Source organism: Mastigoproctus giganteus, chromosome 9 (assembly GCF_048544385.1).
Source record: "Mastigoproctus giganteus isolate SK-2022 chromosome 9, ASM4854438v1, whole genome shotgun sequence".
NCBI classification, from domain to species: domain Eukaryota; kingdom Metazoa; phylum Arthropoda; class Arachnida; order Uropygi; family Thelyphonidae; genus Mastigoproctus; species Mastigoproctus giganteus.
In genome coordinates, this window is record NC_143583.1 from 182997496 (window position 1) to 183018970 (window position 21475).

Genomic DNA, 21475 nt, shown 5'->3' on the forward strand with positions numbered 1-21475 from the left:
TACATACTAATTAATATCTACCCTAGGCTTCTACACTGTTGAGCCAAAATATTATGACCACCTACCTAATATGATGTTGGTCCTCCGCATGCAGCCAAAACAGCTTGTACCCAGTGAGGCATGGATGCTACAAGTATCTAAATGAGTCTTGTAGTATCTGGTACCAACACATAACCAGCAGATCCTTTAACTCCTATAAGGTCTGTGGTTGAGACTCCGTAGATCGGAAATGCTGTTCTAAAACAAACCACAGATGCTCGATGGGATTGATGTCTGGTGAACTGGAGGCCAGGGCAATACCTGAAAGTCTTCCTCATGTTCCACAAACTAGTCTCGAACAATCCGGGCGGTGTGGCATGGCATATTATCCTGCTGAAGGACGTGCAGCCTTTCAGCAGGATACTTCTGGTCACCACCAGAGGGAGAGACCGTTGCCATGAAAGGGTGTACCTGGTCAACAATGATGTTTAGGTACAAAGTATGTTGAGGGTCAAACAGCACCAGGAATTTCTCCCATGTCAGAGTGCCTCGCACATGGATGACTGGACCCAGGGTATCCCAGCAGAACATTATCCAAAACATGACATCGCTGCCACTGGCTTTTTTTCGTCCCACGGTGCATCCAGGCACTATCACTTCCCCAGGTAAATGACGCACATGAACCCAGCCGTCCACATGGTGCAACAGGAAACATGATTCATCAGACCAGCCGACCTTCTTCCAATCACTCAAGGTCATTTTGATGCTCACGTACCCGTTGTAGGTGCTGTCGCCAGTGAACCGTGGTTAGCATGGACACTCTACAGTCTGTGGCTATGCAGCTCCATTTTCAACAGGGCTCAATGTACTGTGTGTTGTGACACATTACTCCATCACCAGTTCCAATTACCGGCGAGTTGCGCCATAGTTGCCCTTCTGTTGCCACGTACCATCCGGGAGAACTTTCGCTCACCTCAAGCATCGATGAGCCGTGATCCTCCAACACCACGCCAGCGGTTCATGGGTTTTCCCTCCTCAGACAACTTTCAGTAGGTACTAAACACGGCTGACTGTGAGCACCCCACCAGCCATGCCATTTCAGATATGCTCTGACCCAGAGCATATCCGAATTTGATTAACGGAGCTGAGTATCAGGTGTTTTTTATACCGTGTCCGGACCTGCGCCATAGTTCACCTGCAGTTGCTTCGATTTGGATAACGACTCGCTGGGCATGTTTGGGTTCATCGGTGTATATCACATGATAATTTATATGCATCCCATGCACTTTTCTTCTCTGGAATGTCTTGATAGTTCATCTGACATCCATTTAGGTTTAGCCTTGAACAGTATTTCTTTGTTGGTATCAAAAGCCTAGTATGATTACTTTCCTGTATGCTTCCCATTTAGAATTTTCCATTCGTAACATCAGTTGGTCCCATTGGATAGAATTTAAAAAATCTGTCTGACACCACTGTAGTCACTCCTCCAGAAGCAAAACTTCTTCCCTTTACCCTTGAGCCAGTGGACATCGCTGGACAGTGCAGTGTCGAGTCAGTTTGGTGTGACATAAGCATTGGGAGATCAAAATTGAGAGTAGGAGTGTGCTATAGGCCTAATGACTCTGATGAGTACAATAAGAAACTGTACAGGGAAATAGAGTGGGCCAGTAAATCAGAGAGTCTTATAATGGGAGATTTAATTTCCCAGATATTGACTGGAATTTGGGGGCTGGTCACTCACACACTAGCAAGGCTTTTGTGGATTTATTGGATGATTGTTTTCTACATCAGCATGTTCGGGAGGCAACTAGAGGGAGGAATACTCTTGATTTGATTATCAGCAGTGATTCTTCATGTATTAAGAATCTGCAGATAAATGAACCACTAGGTGGCAGTGATCACAGTGTGCTGAAGTGGGATTTACTCAAAGAGGTAACTACCATTAGGGGTAAAGGGAAGGGTTATTGCTTTCGTAAAGGTGACTACGATGGACTGAGACAGTATTTAAATTCTATACAGTGGGACCAACTGATGATGTTACCAACAGCAAATGCAAAATGGGAAGCATTCAAAGAACTTATCTTGAAAGCTACTAGGCTTTACATACCAACTAAGAAATATTGTTAAAGGTTTAGGCCTGAATGGATGTCAGATGAACTGATGAGGCATATAGCAGAGAAGAAACATGTATGTATGGGATACATACAAATTAACACATGACACAGAAGCCTATGATAGATACAAGTTGATCTGTAACCAAGTTACAAAGGAGGTTAGGCAGGCGAAGGCAGATTACGAGAAATCTTTGGCAAGGGATGCAAAGAAAAACAGAAAAGAGTTCTTTACTTATGTAAACTCTAGAAGGAAGGGCATGAATCAGATTGGTCCACTTGATATCGATGGTTCAACTGTTGACAATCCTGCTCAGGTAGCTAACACACTAAATGAATATTTTGCATCGACATTCACGCATGAGGAGTTATTCAGCGAGGAGAATGCCAGAGGTGTATTGAACTCTGGCAGTAAGCTAGATAATCTTGTAATAACTGAGAGTAAAGTGGAGGAGAAATTGTTGAAGATAAACACAAGAAAGGCACCTGGGGAGGATGGGGGTCTATCCAGTTATATTAAAGGAGGCTGCAAAGGAAGTAAGCAAGCAAACCCTTAGCCATAATTATGAGAGCTTCCTTGGACTCAGGGGAGGTACCCACAGACTGGAGATGTGCAAATGTGACCCCAATTCACAAAGGAGGATCAAAGGCTGACACAAGTAATTATAGACCTGTGAGTTTAACTTCTGTTCCAGGAAAATTAATGGACGCACTAATTAAAGAAGCACTGCAGGATCATTTAGACAAGACTTCAGTTATAGCTCGGACACAGCATGGTTTTGTTAAGGGGAAGTCTTGCCTGACCAATTTGATTGGATACTATGATGCAGTCACAAAGGAACTGGATGCAGGGAATAACTTTGATATTATATATTTGGATCTTAGAAAGGCTTTTGATACTGTTGCACATGGAAGACTGCTGCACAAATTGGAGCAGTGTGACATTGGAGGCAAATTGCTGCTGTGGATAAAGGGGTGGCTGAGGGGGAGAAGACAGAGAGAGTGGTAATCAATGGACACTGCTCGTCGTGGACTAATGTTATTAGTGGAGTCCCTCAGGGCTCAGTGTTGGGTCCATTATTGTTTTCTGTATTCATAAATGATATTGATGATGGTATATCAAGCTTAATGTCCAAGTTTGCAGACGATACAAAGGTAGGCAGGGTTGTCAAGGACACTACTGACACTATGCTGCTGCAACAGGATCTGGAAAGGTTGAGCAGATGGGCTGAGAGGTGGCAAATGAAGTTTAACATTGACAAATGTAAAGTACTACACATGGGAAACAGCAACCCCAGAGCAACGTATCAACTCTGTGGTACTACACTGACAGTGGTAGAGAATGAAAGGGACCTGGGGGTGGTTGTGCAGGCAGATATGAAGTTCTCTGAGCAGTGCAGATGGGCTGCAAGAGTAGCTCATGGTGTATTGTCAATGATATATAGGAATTTTTCTAGCAGGGATAAGGAGGTGATTATTCCCTTGTATAAGGCAGTGGTCAGGCCACACCTAGAGTACTGTATACAGGTCTGGAGGCCTCATTTCAAGAAGGATGTAGAGCTGCTGGAACGAGTACAGAGAAGGGCAGCAAGATTAGTGAATGGAACAAAGGGGTGCTCTTACGAAGAAAGGCTTAAGTTTTGCAAATTACAGTGTCTGGAGACTAGGCACCAGCGAGATTATCTGATAGAGGTGTATAAAGCCTTGAATGGTTTGAGCATGCTCAATGCTGATGGGATTCTTCCTCTCGCTCAGAACAATCACCTGAAAGGGCATAAATTCAAATTGAGGAAAGACAGATGTAGGATAGACGTGCGGAAATTTGCCTTTAGCCAGCGGGTGGTTGGTTGGTGGAACAGACTTCCATCCCTTGTTGTGGAAGTTGATAGCCTAAATAAGTTTAAGGCTCAGCTGGACAGGTATTTTGAACGAACAGAGGGGTGAAGTAGTGGTTTTTTTTTTTTTTTTGGCTGATGCTGCATAAGCTTGCTTTCTTGCATCAAATGCCTCTGCTAATGCTAATATCTTTAATTAAATTCCAAATTATGCACTGTGATCACTGCCATCCAGTGGGTCTTACCTGCAGGTTCTTAATGCATGAAAAATCATTGCTGATAACCAGACCAAGTGCAATACCTGGTATCACAACAAGATACCAGGTATTGCACTTGATTTGGACATATTTGGATTTTTTATCCCCTTCTTTCCAAATTACCTGCCATGAACTTTTTTCATAAGACAAAAGTGTCCTAAACAGGTAACTTTTTTAGCTAGAATCTGTTTTACTGAATGCAGACATTTAATGTGCATCACAATCATGATTCATGGGTAATATTACCATTTGAGAAAGAGTAATTAATAAATAATAACCATAAATTTAATTAAATTTAATGAGGTCTCACCAATTAGCAATTGTTCTATTATCATCTTCAGGGAGAGCTTTCAAAATATCAGTAACCACTGGGTGACAAGGATAATCCATAAGGCAAATGATTTCAGAGTGATTCAATACTTGTTGGAAAAATGACATCTGAAAGAAACATTAAAAAAGTATATACATATATATAAAAAAAACACACGCACAGCTTTTGAATTAAAAGGCACTTGGGTCTATTTAAGGTTTAGGCTATTTGTCCTCTACACCTCATTTGTCATACATGAACTGAAATTTTTGAATCTGATGTTAAAATTGGAGCAGTATTAACAGTTAGATTTTATGATTTCTAAATTTAAATTTTGCCTAATTAAATGCTTTTGTCTCACTGGGAAAGTGGTTTCCTGTCATTGATTTAGTCATAAAAAACATTATCAGTGTACTTCTTAAATGAATATAAACTGATTTTATCTAAAGAAATAAAATAACACAGAATGCTATAAAATCTGGAACTTTACAATCCAGAATTCTTTAAAATCAATAAATATTAAGAAAGCAATCCTGCACCTGTATTAACAATGCCTTTGTCTAAATTTATGAATCCATGAAAAAAATATTTCTCTCTCAATAAGATTCTTGAAGTAGTATTTTGTCTTTTAAATCTTGCTGGCTGCAAAAACAGTTTAAACTGAACAGACAATGCAATGGTCTTAATTCTCACAAGAGAACCAACTTGACTTTGCAATGTAACTGCCGTAGTATTGCACTACTTTCAAATAAAACACCTCAAAAGGTTAATGGCTATTTGTTTAAAAGATGAAGATACTATAGCAACCTGTTTGAGGACTAATTAGTCCCTCATTAGATAGCAAGCAGTCTCTAGAACACGCAGACAAAGCAGTTGTAAAGAAGTTATTCAAAATAAGCTGTCAAGTTGTGTAAGAAATCAGAGTTTTCAAAGCTGGATTATAGCTAAATCTGTCTGTTTTGTCACAATGTTGCAACTAGAAACCACCCGCTATCTGGTAAGGATTGGTTAGGGCTCAAACTATTATAGGACTGTCACAGCAGTCTCATCTTTTAAACAAATAGTCAAAGTTTTGGCAAGGCCATCTGTTTAAGTGTAGTGCAATACCAGGTAACTCATTAAAGCCAGTGAGGATTATCAATGCAGTTTAAATGTTTCCTGCTACAAAAGTGGACAAAAGGATAAGAAATTCCTGCAAACATTTTATAATTTCTCTAAGGCCATATAGCTTTAGCTATGCTATAACTTTGAATTTCTCTCTTTTAGTGCTATCTCTTATTCAGTAAGTTTTGTAACTCTGTGCACGATCTGCTCTTGCAAATTACAACTACACGGCTGGTCATATAGCACTTGTGTGAGCTATTGATTTTGACATCACTTTGTGGCAGCTGGAAGCAAATAATGAATGAAAACGCCTAGTGCCAGATACAGCTAGAAAAATGTATGTTTCATTAAATCTATAGCTAATCTGTTCCATAAACAGCAACTTGTTGCTGCACAAAATCAAGGGATTTAATTCCATACAAATGACAAGTTATTTTTGCCCCCATTATATGGTTTGTTAAGCTCTTAATAAAAAAGTTAAAAAAAAGTTAAGCTCTTAGTTAAATGTAAGGCAGTGCATCCAGTCGACTTGGGTGACCAGGCCAATGTTGAGTCAGCTTGATGTGATATAAGCACAGGGAACACAAAATTTAGAGTAGGAGTGTGTTACAGGCCTAATGACTGTGACAAGTATAGCAAATGGCTATACAGAGAAATACAAAGCTATACAGTAAAATCAGAATGTCTTATAATGGGGAATTTTAACTTTCCAGATGTTGATTGGATTTCAGTTTGTCACAGTGAAATACTGCTCCTCCTGATTGTTGGAACAAAGTTCCATCTTAATTTCATGGAAGTAATTATTAATCCTTTTATTTTTGCTGATGTTCTATAAGCTTGCTTTCTTGCATCATTTGCTGCTACTAACACTAATACTACTAATGCGAAAACACAATATTACTGCTGAGATAAGGGAGATCTTGTCTGGCCAATCTCAGTAGCGACTATGATTCAGTAACAAAGGATGCAAAAAATTATTTTGGCATCATATACTTAACTAGAAGAAGACAACTATATAAACTGGAGGAAGCTGGGTCACATGCTGGAAAAAAAAAAGATACGAGAGAGCATTGTCATAAATGGACACTCTTTCTCAGGGGATGACCAATGTAACAAGTGAGGTCTCCTACTATTTCTAATTTTCATAAATGATATTGACAAGGGTATCCAAGGGAAGTTGCCAAAGTTTGCTAATGATGATTTGAAGGTGAGAAGGGTGATTAACAATTTGAGACAGAGAAAGTTGCTTTGAACACTGTTCAGTTGTATATATGGTCTGAAAAATGGCAACTAAAGTTTAATGCTTTTAAATATAATGTTATGCATTTAAGGAATAGAAATCTTGAAATCACATATATGCTGGTGGATAAGGGTGTTAAAAGTGGTTCAAGATTTAAAAAAAAAAAAAAAAAAAAAAAAAAAAGTGTTCAACTCAATCAGACAAAATTGTCATTGAAAGGTAAACAGGCAGCTAGGATGCAACATATTGTCCCATCCATGATTTAATAACACCTTTGCTAGTAGGGAGGATATCATTCATTATCCCTCTATGCAAGACTGTAGTTAGACATCATTTGGAGTATTGTATTCAGGTATGAAGATTGCAAATGAGAGAGAGAGAGACCTTCTGTAGCATTCAAAGAAGGATGACCAGATTAATGAAAGTGTAAACAATGCATATATGAGAACAGCTTAGGTGTGTGTGGTCTGTAAAGTTTGACAATCAGACATCTAAGGGGAGATCTGAATGAGATGTACAAGGTACTGAAGAGGTTAAGTAAAATAAACAGAAAGGTCTGTTTTCCTTCATAAATGATAAAATTTGTGATCAAGGAACAAAAATTTAAAATCTCTGAGAAAAAAACAAGATCATATTTCATTAAGTTTGCCTATGAGCAAGAAGCAAGTTATCAAACACTGGAATAAGATGCCTCCTAAGGTAGTAGCGGCCAATGATGCAAGAAAGCAAGCTTATATAGCATGAGCCAAAAAAATAAATAAATAAAAACACTACACACTTCACCCATCCAAACCCTTCAAGAATTTGTCTAGTTGTTCCTTGAATTTATTCAAGCTATTCACTTCCACAACAACAGATGGAAGCCTGTTCCAACAATCAACCACCACTGGCTGAAGGAAAACTTCTGCACATCTATCCTGCAACCATCCTTGGGGCAGAAGCAATGAGTATGGCTAAGTCTAAAGCAGAACTGGATATTATCATGTAAGAATGGGAATTGTATGAATATTCCGATTCATTTTATTTTATTTTTTGACTGATACAGAAAAAAGTCTGCTTCCTCACATCATTTGCACTGCTGTGTAGAGATAACCTAGAGAAACTTTTAAGTGAAAACAAAAATAGAGGCAGATTGATGAACAGCAAACACTGAAGAGCAGATACTGTGTGTTGTTTAAGTACTACCAACAGTGCAAAAAAAATTATCAGTTGAGGTAAATGTTCCATCTGCAAGCATATGGAAGACATTACACAACAGCAATCTTATCCATTTGACATACACCTATGAAATGCACAAAGATATGAATAAATACCTTTTGTCAGTGATTCATTTTGCAATATGTACACATAATCCTCAATTCCTTAGCCACTTTCTGCTTACATATGAACATGTTTTTCAAAAAAAACCTCATATTTAGGCCAAGAAAACTTGCATACGATTTTCAATACTCATTATCAACAAACCATTTTACTTTAATGTTTGGTGATCTTATTGTTCGTTATTTATTTTACCAGCAAGGCATGGCATGCTTAAATTTTCTAAGAAACAAATGTGGGAACAACTGGAAAGCATTCATGTTTAAAAAAGTTGGTTCATGCATTCAAGAAACTTCAGAGAGGTGCACTTTTCCCATGACTATTCTGACTTCTTAAATACAGAGTACACTAACCAATTGCAACGGTGAAGTAGCCCTGTACAATAGTCACCTGACCTCATCTTTAGACTACTTTGTATGGGATAACCGAGAAATCACATTTTCGAAACTGCCAAAACCATTAAGAATAGTCCTAAAATGATAAGACATGCCTGGGAATTCAGAGCAGTATTCATTTTGCTGAATGCTACACTGAATAAAATGGAGGTCACTTTAAACAAGTGCTTGTTTGTTTGTTTGTTTGTTATTTGGTTTTTAGGAGCATTAGCAACTAAGGCCATATTGCTCCGGGGATATGCGGTCGTCATTCTCTGACCTTTCCGCATCCTCCGTATTTGGTGGGCACGGGCTCGAACCCCGGTCTAATCAAGAAGCGTGTGCTACACACTGCTGCTCCTGCCCACCTGGCTACGGAGGCACCTTGAACAAGTGCTTCAGATGTTTTCCTTAGAGGTTTATTTCAATCCTTTTTATATTTTGTAATATCTCAGAAACAGACTTTTCAGACGACATATACTCCTAACACTGATTCCTTGGAAGTTTGAAACACTATATACTGAGTACCTTAAACATCAAGTTCATCCAAAATGTTAATTATTTTTTCCAGTTCAGGTGAATAACAAAAATTAAAAGCAACTTCTTTTTATCTAACATATCTAATTTATAATGTTTGTTTACCTGTCCATCATGGTTCCTCCACTGTTGATACATTCGCTCCATTGGAAATACTTCGTGACTGAAACCACTCATTAAACCCTGCCATAGTAACTTCAAACTTTGCCAATCTTTCAACATAAAAAATGGATGGTCCAACTCCTTAACAACTTCTTTCCAATCTAATGTTGGTGCCTAATATAAAATTGTATACTTTAAATAAGTCAGAAAAAAAAAAATAGTAAAAAATTTCCCTGAAAACTTTAGCCATATAATTTTAATGTTCACTTACTTTCTGAGAATTACTTGGTTTATGTATACAAGGTTTGATCAAAACGTTTGGTGAATGATCATATAATTCTTAAACACATAAGTGGTAATTACATGACTGTGTGTGCGTGCATGCGTGTGTGCACACACACACACGCACTCACTACATGTTTTGAGCAGACGTGCATGCACGCACACACCAAGTTTTAACTTTTTATGCATCACTCTAGCGAAAAGTTTCTTTGAGTGAACACTTGCTTTTCTCTTTTGTTGTGTGTATTGAAAATGAAAATACCTGCAAAACATATGTACATTAAATTTTGTTCTAAACTAGGAAAGTCAGACATGGAAATACATGAACTGCTTGCAAAAATTTACAAAGATACTACTATGAAAGAAAAAAAAAAAAAAAAGTGGTTTCAAATGTTTTGTGAGGGAAATTTTCTGCTTCAAATTGAAGAAAGTAACAGTAGCCTGTCACCATCCCAAAACATCAATGAAGTCTGCACCATCATTTTATCAAATCAATGACTGACCATTCAAGAAATTTCTGATGTCTTTTTCATTTAGTTCAGTTCAGGCCATTTTTACTAAGTATTTGGGCATGAGGCGATTGCCAAGTTTCTTCCATGCATTCTCATTAATGATCAAAGAAAGCACAGAGTTCTCATTTCATCTGAGCTGTTCAAGCAAGCTACATCAAATACTGTATTTTTAACAAAAATTATAAAAGGTGATGAGTCTTGGTGTATGGATATGACCCAGACGAAGACTCAATGCTCCGACCCCTGTAAAAGAATGTTAAAAGCCAAAGCAGTCAAAATCACATGTGAAAGTCATGCTGATTACATTTTTTGATGAGAGAATAGTGTTAACAGAATTCAATTGAAGAAGTGTTACTGTTAATGCAGCTCATCACTACTGAGAAGTTTTAAAATGGTTGGGAGATACAATGTGCTATAAATGCTCAAAAGAGTGGCAAAATGGCTGTCTCCATGACAATGTACCAATGTCACATCACTTGCCATTCAACAATTTTTGACCAAAAAAAGCAAAAAAAAAAAAAAAGTTTTTATTGGTGGCAAGCACAACAGAAAAAGTGTGTATGAGTGTGGTTGCAGAAGAAATTATACTGAAGAATATTAACAGTGTAAACATTTATTACAGAAAATTACTTTTTTGCAACATTCACTAAACTTTTTTGATCAAATGTTTATCAACTGACACAAACTAACATGTATTTCCTTATATTTTGTAAATTAATAAAAACCAAAATAAGCCATATAAATAATGAGTTAGTTTTCCAACAAAATTAATATTCAATTTTCAAATAATGTATTCCAAAAAATTTTAAATAACTATTACTGCATAGTAATATGTTAAACTACACTGACAGCACCACCTCACAAAAATACAAAGAAAATTACATTTTCAGTAATCAATTACCAACCTTCTCCAGCTATTTGACATTTCTAATATTTGTGTGCACCTCAATACAGGCAACCACCATATAACACAGTACTTCTACAACACGGTTTCGCTCTAACAAGGTCAGAGAATTTCAGCAAACCTCACATAACAGGGTATTTTTGAGCTTTTGTGTGGGGGGAATCCTGCTGTTATATTAGATGTAATTTTTCAACATTTCCACTCTTTTTGAATCCCTGCTGTTGATTGGCTAATCAAAAAAAATTTATTGAGAAATCCCTGTATTTTATTTTTTTGGGAAATCCCCGTGTTACATTCTGTGCTATTGAACTTGTGCTTGTTGAACTTGTGGAAAAAATCTAGATTTCAAAGTTTTATTACTGTTGGATAGCAGACCAGGCCATCCAAAAGATTTAAGTCATCCAAATGTTGAAGTTACATTTCTACCACTACAGTTGTACTAGATTAATACAACTTCTTTCATTCAGCCATTAGATCAAGGCATTGTATCCACCTTTAAAACTCATTACGTCAGAAAATCGTTACAATGGATTTTGGAAAAAATTTATTCCGAATCTATTGAAGTAATGGAGGCAGGGAAACATTACTCAATTGTGGGCTGTATCAGAATCATAGCTTTATCGCTGAAAGAAATAAAACCACCAACGTTAAATGTGTGTGGAAAAATGTATGGCCAGAGTCAGTTCATTCAGGAAATATGGTTGAACCGGCAAAAAACGGAATCGGTGCGATAGTAGAACTTGCTACGTCGGTAGGAGGGGACGGGGTGGAAAAGACCCGAGTTCGAATCCTGTCGATGACAGTAGGAATTTTTATGGGTATTTTTCACAATGTGACTGAGTTAGTTGGGCTCAGGTGAGAGTAGCGTGGTTTTTACTCCGGGAAACTCGGGTTTTTCATCCAGTAAAACAGAAAATCGACCTCGGGATACAGGCAATTTATAGACAATATACACAGAGTAGCATGGCCTTAGCCGCCGATGCTCCTAAAAAAAAAAAAGATATGATTACTGAAGATGTTCAAGAATTACTGGTAGAAAAAGAGGCTGGCGAAGAGGATTTGATGGAAGTGGCATCAGAGGTAAAACCAAATCGATTCAGAGGATGATAGCACACATGAAAATTCTAAACTTCCAAATTTTCCACTAAAAAGCATATGGGAAGGCATAAAGTTAGCTGAGCAATCAGAATCTTATTTATTGAATGCACATTCTTCAATGAAAGGAGCACGAAGTTCAAAAGGGAGCTGCAAAAATGCTTAGTTCCACACGATGAAATTCACAAATATTTATCAAGCAAAGGCAAACAAACCCAGATTACTGATTTTTTAGAGTAGAAGATACACAAAATCTAGAATGGTGTATTTTTGTTAGTTTTGTTAACGAAATGGTGTATTTTTGTTAGCTTTTGGAATGTAACCCCCTTTTTGTACTTTTTCTTAGTCCCGTCTAACACGGTTTCATAGAACACATTTTATAGGAACTACTGTGTTAAATGAGGATTACCTTATTGCAAAGCATAATACTTTTCAAACTTATGGTAGGTGCAATAACAAGATTTGCCAAGGTCAGAGTCAGGTGCAATGATTTTCAGTTCCAAATATGCTGGTAAATGTTATTTATTTATTTATTTTCCCTTATTTCAGTCCTAAATTTTATTTCATGCTGATCATAGATCAGGATTAAAATCAAGAAATTGTTTCAAACAAATATAATCTGTACTTTCAATGCCAAAACAAAACCCAGCATCATATATAAGCATTTCTTTGTGGAATTACAGATAGTATATCAAACAACATAAAAATACTATAAATACTGTAAATATTTTAGCTTTTATATAGACTATAGTTTAGCAGTTCTTATAACTACTAATCCTAATCTACAAAGGAGAATCAACAGTTTACAGACCATAAAATTGTAAAGAACATGATGAGCATTTACTGCAGATGGAATGGCTTATTATGGGTGACTTTAATTTGTCCCGGATTGATTGGAATAAGTGGGAGGGAAAGTCATTATGAGGAAAGACTTTTTAAAACAAACTAGATGAGTATTATTTGTAACAGCATGTTAGAGAAAGTACTAGGCACGAGAATATTCTTGACCTCATTATTACTAACGAATCAGATGACATTACAAAGCTTAAGGTACAGGAACCATCGTCAGGAAGTGATCATGCAATCATCAGCTGAAAGAGAAAGAAACATGTGGGAGTAGTTAAAGGTAAAGGTTTTAACTTCAGACAAGGGGCTTTGACAGGCACTATATGGCATCTGTGATCTGGGCAGATTGCTGAGGGATAGCAAATACATTTAGATTATGGCAAACTTTTAAAGCAAAAATCACAGAAGCCATAAACACACAACTTTAAGAAAATATTGGAGGAGGAGGATGCCGAAATGGATTTCTATGCAGCTGGCTGGCTGGTCAAATAGAGCAGAAAAAGATAGCATGGGACAGTTACAGAGCGATGAAAAGTACTGAAGCCTACAACAGGTACAAGTTGATTTGTAATAGTATAAGATAAGGTCAGGGAGGCCAAGGCTGCTTATGAGAAAGCACTGGCTAAGAGAGCAAAGAATGGGGGCAAGGAATTTTTCACGTATGTGAAAACAAGGAAGAAAAAAGTGAATCAGACTGGACCCTTGTGCACTGGGTGTAGGAAAGCCTTTGACAACCCAGCTGATGTTCTGGATAAATTAAACAGGTACTTTGCATCTATCTTTACTGACAAAAGACACTTCATGCTGAGAACAGGCTGTGCGAGTGAGGCTGAGCCATATGAAATTAGTTATGTTGTAATTACAAATGACTGTTTATTAGAAAAACTTTCAGTATAAAGGCAAGTAAGGCTCCTGGAGCTGATGGCATATAACCTGTAGTTTTGAGGGAGAGCATGAGGGGATGTATTGAGCTATTGGGATTAATTATGAGGAGATCTTTCAACATGAGGGAGATTCCTTTGGATTACAGAAGTGCCACTGTATCACCAATACATAAAAGCAGTTCTAACAGTGAAGTTGGTAACTACAGACTGGTTCGTCTGACTTCAGTGGAAGGAAAAATCTTATAGGCAGTGATTAAGAGGGCAATCGAGGGACATTTAGATAGATATGGCATACTGAAGGACACACAACATGGCCTTGTTAAGGGTAAACCATACTTAACTAACTTAGTAGCCTATTTTGACACAGTTACTCATGAGCTGGATTTAGAGAATAATTTAAACATAATTAAAACATGAAGGACAGAGTCAAATACAAAGCATTTGACTCTGTCCATCATGAGAGGTAACTGTATAGGTTTCAACTGGTTGAAATTACTGGTAAGGATCTAAGATGGATTGCTGGTTGGTTGCATGGCAGAAGACAGAGGGTTATGAGTAATGGATATTCTTTAGATTGATGTAACATCAAGAATGGGTTCTCTCAAGGTTCAGTACTTGGACCACTGTTGTTTCTCATTTTCATAAATGACATTGGCATAGAAGGCAATGATGTCAAGATTGGCAATCGTTATTGATCAGTGCCAAGCAGCACTCCTTCAGGATGACTTGAACAGACTTCAAAGATGGTAAGAAGTTAAAGCTGCTAAATGTAAGGACTTGGGGAATAGCAAACCCACAAATAAATTATATACTTCGTGAGTTGAATGAAAAACAGTGGAGGAAAGGGATCTCCGAGTTACTGAGATTACTTAACTCTGATCTCAGAGTTAAGTAATCTTTGCATATCGTAATTGGCTTGTTTCCAATTCTTCAGTTTCATTTTCTGCCTACTACACCAAAGCTCGCAACAATTGTAAAGCAGTTATTAATCAGTCCAAACTAGATTTTGAACAGGCTAAGAGAAGAAAACTTGCTTCTTGCCCTAATGGTAATCGAGCATTCTGGTCTCTTGCCAAAGCTATTGGCCGCAACTTTTGCCCATCTCTGCTCCCACCTCTGTCCAAACCAGATGGTTCTGTTGTCACTTCAGCCAAGTGATAAAGCTGACCTGCTAGCATCCCATTTTTCTTCCAACTCATGTATTAATGATCTTGGTAAAACACTTCCCTCCATTCCCAACACGCTCCATTCAATGCCTCATGTGGTCTTCCATCAAAAGGATGTCAGAAAGATTTTGACGAATCTTGATGCTAAGAAAGTTCCAGGTTCCGATGGTATTTGTCCACTTGTTCTCAAAATCTGTGCTCCTGAACTTACTCCTATTCTTTGCTGCCTTTTCTCACTTTCTTATTCCAAAGGTGTTTTTCCTTCTGCTTGGAAATTTGCTCATATCCAGCCAGTTCCTAAAAAGGGTGACAAATCCCTCCCATCCAATTATCGTCCCATTGCAATTACTTCTACTCTTTCTTAAGTAATAGAGAAATCCATTAACCGCCAACTCTTAAACTACCTAGAAACCTTCCGTCTGATAAATGATCACCAGTATGGATTCCGTCAGTGTCGATCCACTGGTGATATTCTGGCTTATGTTACCCATTTATGTACAAATTCAATGGAAAAGTTCGGTGAAACACAAGCAGTTGCTCTTGACATCTCAAAGGCTTTCAATCGTGTTTGGCATAAATGTCTTCTAAACAAGCTTCCATCTTATGGTTTGCCAACTGTTTTTTTGTAATTGGTTATCCAGTTTTCTCTCTGATCGTTCACTGAGGGTGATGGTAGATGGCTCTCTGTCTTCTAACTTCTCCACTAATGCTGGTGTCCCCCAAGGTTCAGTTCTTTCCCCCACTCTTTTCCTCTTGTATATTAATGACCTTCTTCCACTGACTGAAAATCCTATCCATAGCTTTGCCGATGATAGCACATTGCATTCCACTTTCCATTTTAAGAAACCTTGCCCTGTTCAATCAGCTTCAACTTCTCGAATATCTGCTACCAATTCCTTAAATGCCAATCTCCAGGTAATTCTCCAGTGGGGCAAAGACAACTTAGTTGATTTCAATCCTTCTAAAACTCAGTATTGTCTTATATCATGCAAAAAGGATTTTTCTGCTCCTATGCTTATCTTTGGTGCCACTCCAATTTCTAGGCAAGTTGATACATCTCTTTTGGGGGATTACCCTGACTTCTAATCTCTCTTGGCACAAGTACATTACAAATATTGCTTCTTCCTTTGCATCTAAAAAACTTGGTTTTTTCTTTCACTCTCGGCTTTACTTTTCTTCCAAACAGCTGTTCGCTCTGTACAAATCGCAAATCCGCCCTACCATGGAATATTGTTCCCACATCTGGGGCGGTGCCCCCAAAACCTCTCTCAGGCTTCTAGATTCCATTCAGAAGAGGGTAGTTAGGTTAATGACTCCTCTCTAACAGAGTCTTTCCACTCGCTGTCTCATAGACCTATTGTTTCTGCTGCATGCCTTTTCTACAGATACTTCCATGGGCACTGTTCTTCTGAATTGGCTTCTATTATTCCCGCTCTCTCTCTCTCTCTCTCTCTCTCTCTCTCTCTCTCTCGCTCTCTCTCTCTCTCGCTCTCTCTCTCTCTCGCTCTCTCTCTCTCTCGCTCTCTCTCTCTCTCGCTCTCTCTCTCTCTTTCAAAGCAGTCCAAACATGTGCCGCCACCAGCCAACATCCATTTACTGTCCAACTTCAAACTCACAGAACCAACTTTTCATCTTCCTCGTTTATTCATTCAACTGCTGTTTTCTGGAACAACCTTCCTTCGTACGTATTTCCTGAAAATTACAGTCTACAGAAGTTCAAGTCTAATGTCAACAAAAATCTTCTTTCATCTTCTCAACCTCCAACCCAAGCACGGTACCAAGTACCATAGGTTCTAATACCTTTCGTATTTGGGGTTTTCATAATTAAAAAAAACTCGAATGGTGAGAATTGCAGAAGGATGACCGTACAAAGAAAGACTCCAATTATGTGGGCTACAGAGCTTGGAAACCAGGCACCTCAGAGGTGACCTGATCAATGTTTATAAGGCTCTGAGAAGGATTAGTAAAATTATTGAGGGTGGAATTCTCACTGTTCTAAGGAAATGGAGGGTGCTGCGGTCACAGAGTAAACCAGTCGCATCAATACAAAGCTCTGCTTGATTGTAGATGACAGGCGGACATTGCTGGATTTTGCATTTACATTACTGCTCACAATGGATTTCTGGAATCTTGAAGAATGCAGATAATACAAGGTAAGTCCTATCAGGTAAGAATATTTTTAGTAATAGCCTCAGCATATATTTGAATTTCCAAGCATTCTTCTTCGTGGTACGATCGCTGTAACGACCATATTGCTGCACACTTTTATTGCTTAACTGCTCAGAGATTGAAAGATATTGATTGTACTAGCTGTAAAATTACTTATAAATATGCTATTTTGAATGGGGAATTTAGTAGCAGCCTTAAATTAGACTATTTCAAAATTTCAGAACCACTTCTTTGTTCGTAGCAAAAAAACGCACAACCCCTTCGCCCAAATGAAAATCTTCAAGAACTTGGGTATAAATCGCCAAAACATAATAAATCATATATCATTGGACTTGTTAGTCTCAACTAACTATATATAATGACGAAACTGGATGTTACACTGAAAAAATTGCTGAAAACTTAAACAAAAACTCAGCAATGAACAAAGATCCAGAAAAATTACCAGAGATGGAACCAAGAGTGTTAAGGGAGAAAACCCCTAATAACAATGACAATAATGATCAAGTAGAATGTAACCCTGGCACCCTCGGTATAAAGAAAGCCAAGAAAGGAAAAAACCTAGGAGAAATCAGAGATATAAACCTGAAAATGATCAAAGAACTGAAGAAGAGGAAAAACTGGAATACCTTACAAACTTGACTGATCCTATTAAACAGGTCAAAGAAACTAGATTATATCTAGAAGAATATATGCACAAACAAACAGGATCACTTCTGAAATCATGCTACAGATAGTGAACTGTTGGTCACTGCTTGTTCAAGCAGTGACCAACAGTTAACAGTTATTAATTGTATTATGCACTGTTCAGTGCATAATACAATTAAACACTGAGAAACAAATATTGCAAACTAGACTAGAAATGATTATTGAAAAGAAAAACAATGTTGTTGTTGGGTTTAATGACACATAGGCTGCTAGAGCCATATTGTGTCTTACACACAAAACAATGAACACATTAACCTATGCCCAAGCTGCAAAGTTAAATGGCAAAGAGGACAGTGCTAAGCAAAAACAAATACTTAACAATTAAATACAAGCAAGGAAACCAACATCGTTCTGAAAGCAAGAAAGGACTCACAAATCCAGTGAGGTATTCAAAGATGCAGTTGAAATAAAATTATCTTGAATTTGAAAATTGAAATAAAGAAGACCTAAAAAAGATAAAGAACCACCCTGAGGTGGAAAAATTGGGCTTGCTATTTGAAAAGCCAAGAGGGAAAAATCCTCATATTATAACATTCAATATACCTTCAACAGTATCGGAAAAGACCTAATGTTGGATATCTATTCAAAACTTTTAACAGTGAAATGACAATAGAAAAAGTTGCTGATGAGTTCATGCTCAAAAGAGGAACTAAAGGCAAAATAAATGGACAGATTAATAAAATCGTAGAAATTACACCAAAAATTTGGAAGGCACCACGGGGACAACAGAGAATCTATTCTGGCTGTACCAATCATAGATTCAGGGAACATTTCCAATACAAAGGTGTTATTATAATTGCCACAAATATGGTCACACTGCCAGGGACTGCAGCCAGAAAACTCCAGTCTGTGTCACTGGCAACAATTACAAGAATTGTCAAAATAAAAATCAGCAGCCTAAATGACTTACTTGCAAGGCAGCACAGCTGACTGACCATTGCCACAGCATCAGGGATGAAAAATATCCAGTTATAAAAAAAAAATTGTAAAACTAATACAAACTAGGACCAACTATGGGCCAAATCGAAAACATAAATATGACTAGGGCTCCAAATCTCGTCCAACTGAATGCTCAAAGAGCAAGGCCTGCTGCTGTACATCAGATCAAACACAATTTAGAAGAAAATGATATAGGCAATGCAGCTCCAGCAAATGCTAAGTTTTTTTATAAATATTTAGCTGTTTAATTGAATTAAATGGCACATTAATTTATTATCTAGAAGCAGCTTTATAGTTCTAGTCATGCTCCTTGGTTTAATTTGATTTTAGAGAGCAATTTCGAAAGTTAATACTTAGTGTCTGTAGATTTTACCATTCATAACTTGCCACCATTGTTATAGTATATTAGATCGATATGGAATAGTGTAACATATATCCCGAACTTGATAGCGTAAGGATTAACGGAAAACTGGATAGCGTAATAAGTAGCACTGTCTTAGAAATCTGTTAGCTTAGTATAGTATAATCAATTAATCAGTAAAATTTATTAATCTCATTAAAATTCATTGTTAATTAAATTGTACTTAAATGGAATCATGACTCAGATTAAAGCAGCAGAGCAATGAGAGCACAAAATAGTGGAGTGCTGTGGCTCAGGGGAGAATCAAAGGGGCGATTCTCCAACACACCACAGTCTAAAAAAATGCGTGGAATGTGAAATGTTTGCAGATCTATCAGGAACAGACATGATCTAGCCAAGGAGAATGTGAATGTATATGTGTGTGTGTGTGTGTGTGTGTGTGTGCGCGCGCGCGCGCGCGTGCTAGGTACAGAGAGTGTGAAGAAATTAGGCATCAACTCAGCATTCTGATGGGTGTCTATGAGAGTTTGAGGTGTAGGGTGGATGCCCTTAAAGAAATTAATATGAGAGGCCCATTAAGCTCTCAGCTGCCCAATGCAACGCCAGAGCTCACTCCTGTGCACCAGGCAATACAGTGGCAATCTCCAAGGCAGAATGCACTGGTCCCACAGGTGCTAGTTATTGTCAGTGACTCTATTGTCAGGGAGACGGAGAATATATTACGCAAAAAGGATAGGTGGAATAGGACCAGTGTATGTCTGCCAAGGACAAAAGTTGATAATGTTTTAGATCAGATATATTTTAAGGGCACAAAAGGTGATATTGTTGTACACGTTGACACTAATGACCTTAAGAATAAGAGATTTGCAGATTTACTTAAGAAGTACAGGTCAATGTTGAAAAAAAAGTTGGAAGTGAGGGTTAAATTTGAAAGCATCTACAATTCAGCCCAAACACGATAGGAAGGAGTATATGATAAGTTTTTTTTTCAGTGTGGTCTGTACTTCCTAACAGGAGAGAATGCTTCTACAGGGATGGGATACACTTAAATAGAAATGGTGCAAGAATATTTGCTGATGCTATTGAGGCAGTGTTAGGTGGGTCGGAAAACTGCTAGCTTGGTGGGATTCACAGACTAAAAGATCAACAATAGCCGCAGGCAGAGGCGAAAGTGTTTCTTGCACTGATTCTAATGGAAGCACCATAAAGAGCAAGTTTCTGGGGATTTCAAGAACTGCTGGAAGTCAGCACAGAAAAAGTAAATAAAATGGACAGTGTTAGATTAATTAAGAGTAAGAACAGTTGCGTGTATGCTTGCATGTACACCAATGTTAGAAGTATAGTAAATAAATTTGATGAAATGGAAGTGTTGGTCAAGACATCAAAAGCAGATATTGTTGCGATATCAGAAACATGTAGTGTAGTGGTTGGAATTTGACTATAATCAGTGTAGAAGCTGGAATTTGAGAAGTACAATGTGCACAGAAAGGATAGACAGGGTAGGAAGGGAGAAAAGGTTATGCCGTTAGTAAAGAAAAAATCTAAGAAGTGTATTGAGTTGACATTTATGGACAGTGCAATATTGAGTCAGTTTGGTGTGACATAAGCACTGGGAAATGGAAAATGAGAGTAGGAGTGTGTTATAGGCCTAATGATTCTGATGAGTACAATGAATACAGAGAAATAGTGGGCCACTAAATGAGAATTTCGTGTAATGTGGGATTTTAACTTTCCAGATATTGACTGGAAATGTGGGTTGGTCACTGACAACACCAGCAAGAATTTTGTGGATTTATTGGAGGATTGTTTTCTCCAAAACATGTTCAAGGGGCAACCAGAGGGAGTAATACTCTTGATCTGATTATCAGCAGTGATTAACAATCAAGGGTAAAGGGAAGGGTTTTTGATTTCATAAAAGGTGACTACAGTGGTCTCAGACAGTTTTTAAATTCTAAACATCAGAATCATCAGTTGGATCAACTGATGATTTTAAAAACAGCAAAGTCTAAGTGGGAAGCCTTCAAAGGAATTAATCTTGGTACTACCAGGCTTTTCATACCAACAAAGAAATACTGTTCAAGATTTAGACCTATATGGATGTCAGATGAACTAATGAAGCTCAGGGCAGAGAAGAAAAATGAATGGGATGCATATAAATTATCAGGTGACACAGAAGTCTACGGCAGATATAAGCTAATCTGTAATCAAGTTACAAAGGAGTTTAGGCAAGCAATGGTTGATTACGAGAAATCCTTGGCAAATGATGCAAAGAAAAACAACAAAGACTTCTTTACTCATGTAAACTCTAGAATGGGATTGGTCCACTTGATATTGATTGTTCGACTGCTTATGATCCTGCTCAGATAGCTGACAAACTGAATGATTATTCTGCATCTACAGTCACACATGAGGAATTCTGTAAGGAGGGGGGGGACAGAAGTATACT

At 37.8% G+C, this 21475-nt stretch overlaps 1 protein-coding gene across 6 annotated transcripts in view; it reads right to left on the reverse strand.

Moving 5' to 3' along the window:
* Positions 1 to 21475, reverse strand: part of Not1 (CCR4-NOT transcription complex subunit 1) — a 710948-nt gene that overhangs the window by 532974 nt on the left and 156499 nt on the right. For all 6 annotated transcript variants that reach the window (XM_090381951.1, XM_090381950.1, XM_090381952.1 and 3 more), the window contains 2 exons: positions 9170 to 9340; positions 4493 to 4620 (listed from right to left, as the gene is read on the reverse strand). In XM_090381951.1, coding sequence (XP_090238077.1) covers positions 4493 to 4620; positions 9170 to 9340 — 299 coding nt within the window. The remainder of the gene's footprint in view (positions 1 to 4492; positions 4621 to 9169; positions 9341 to 21475) is intronic.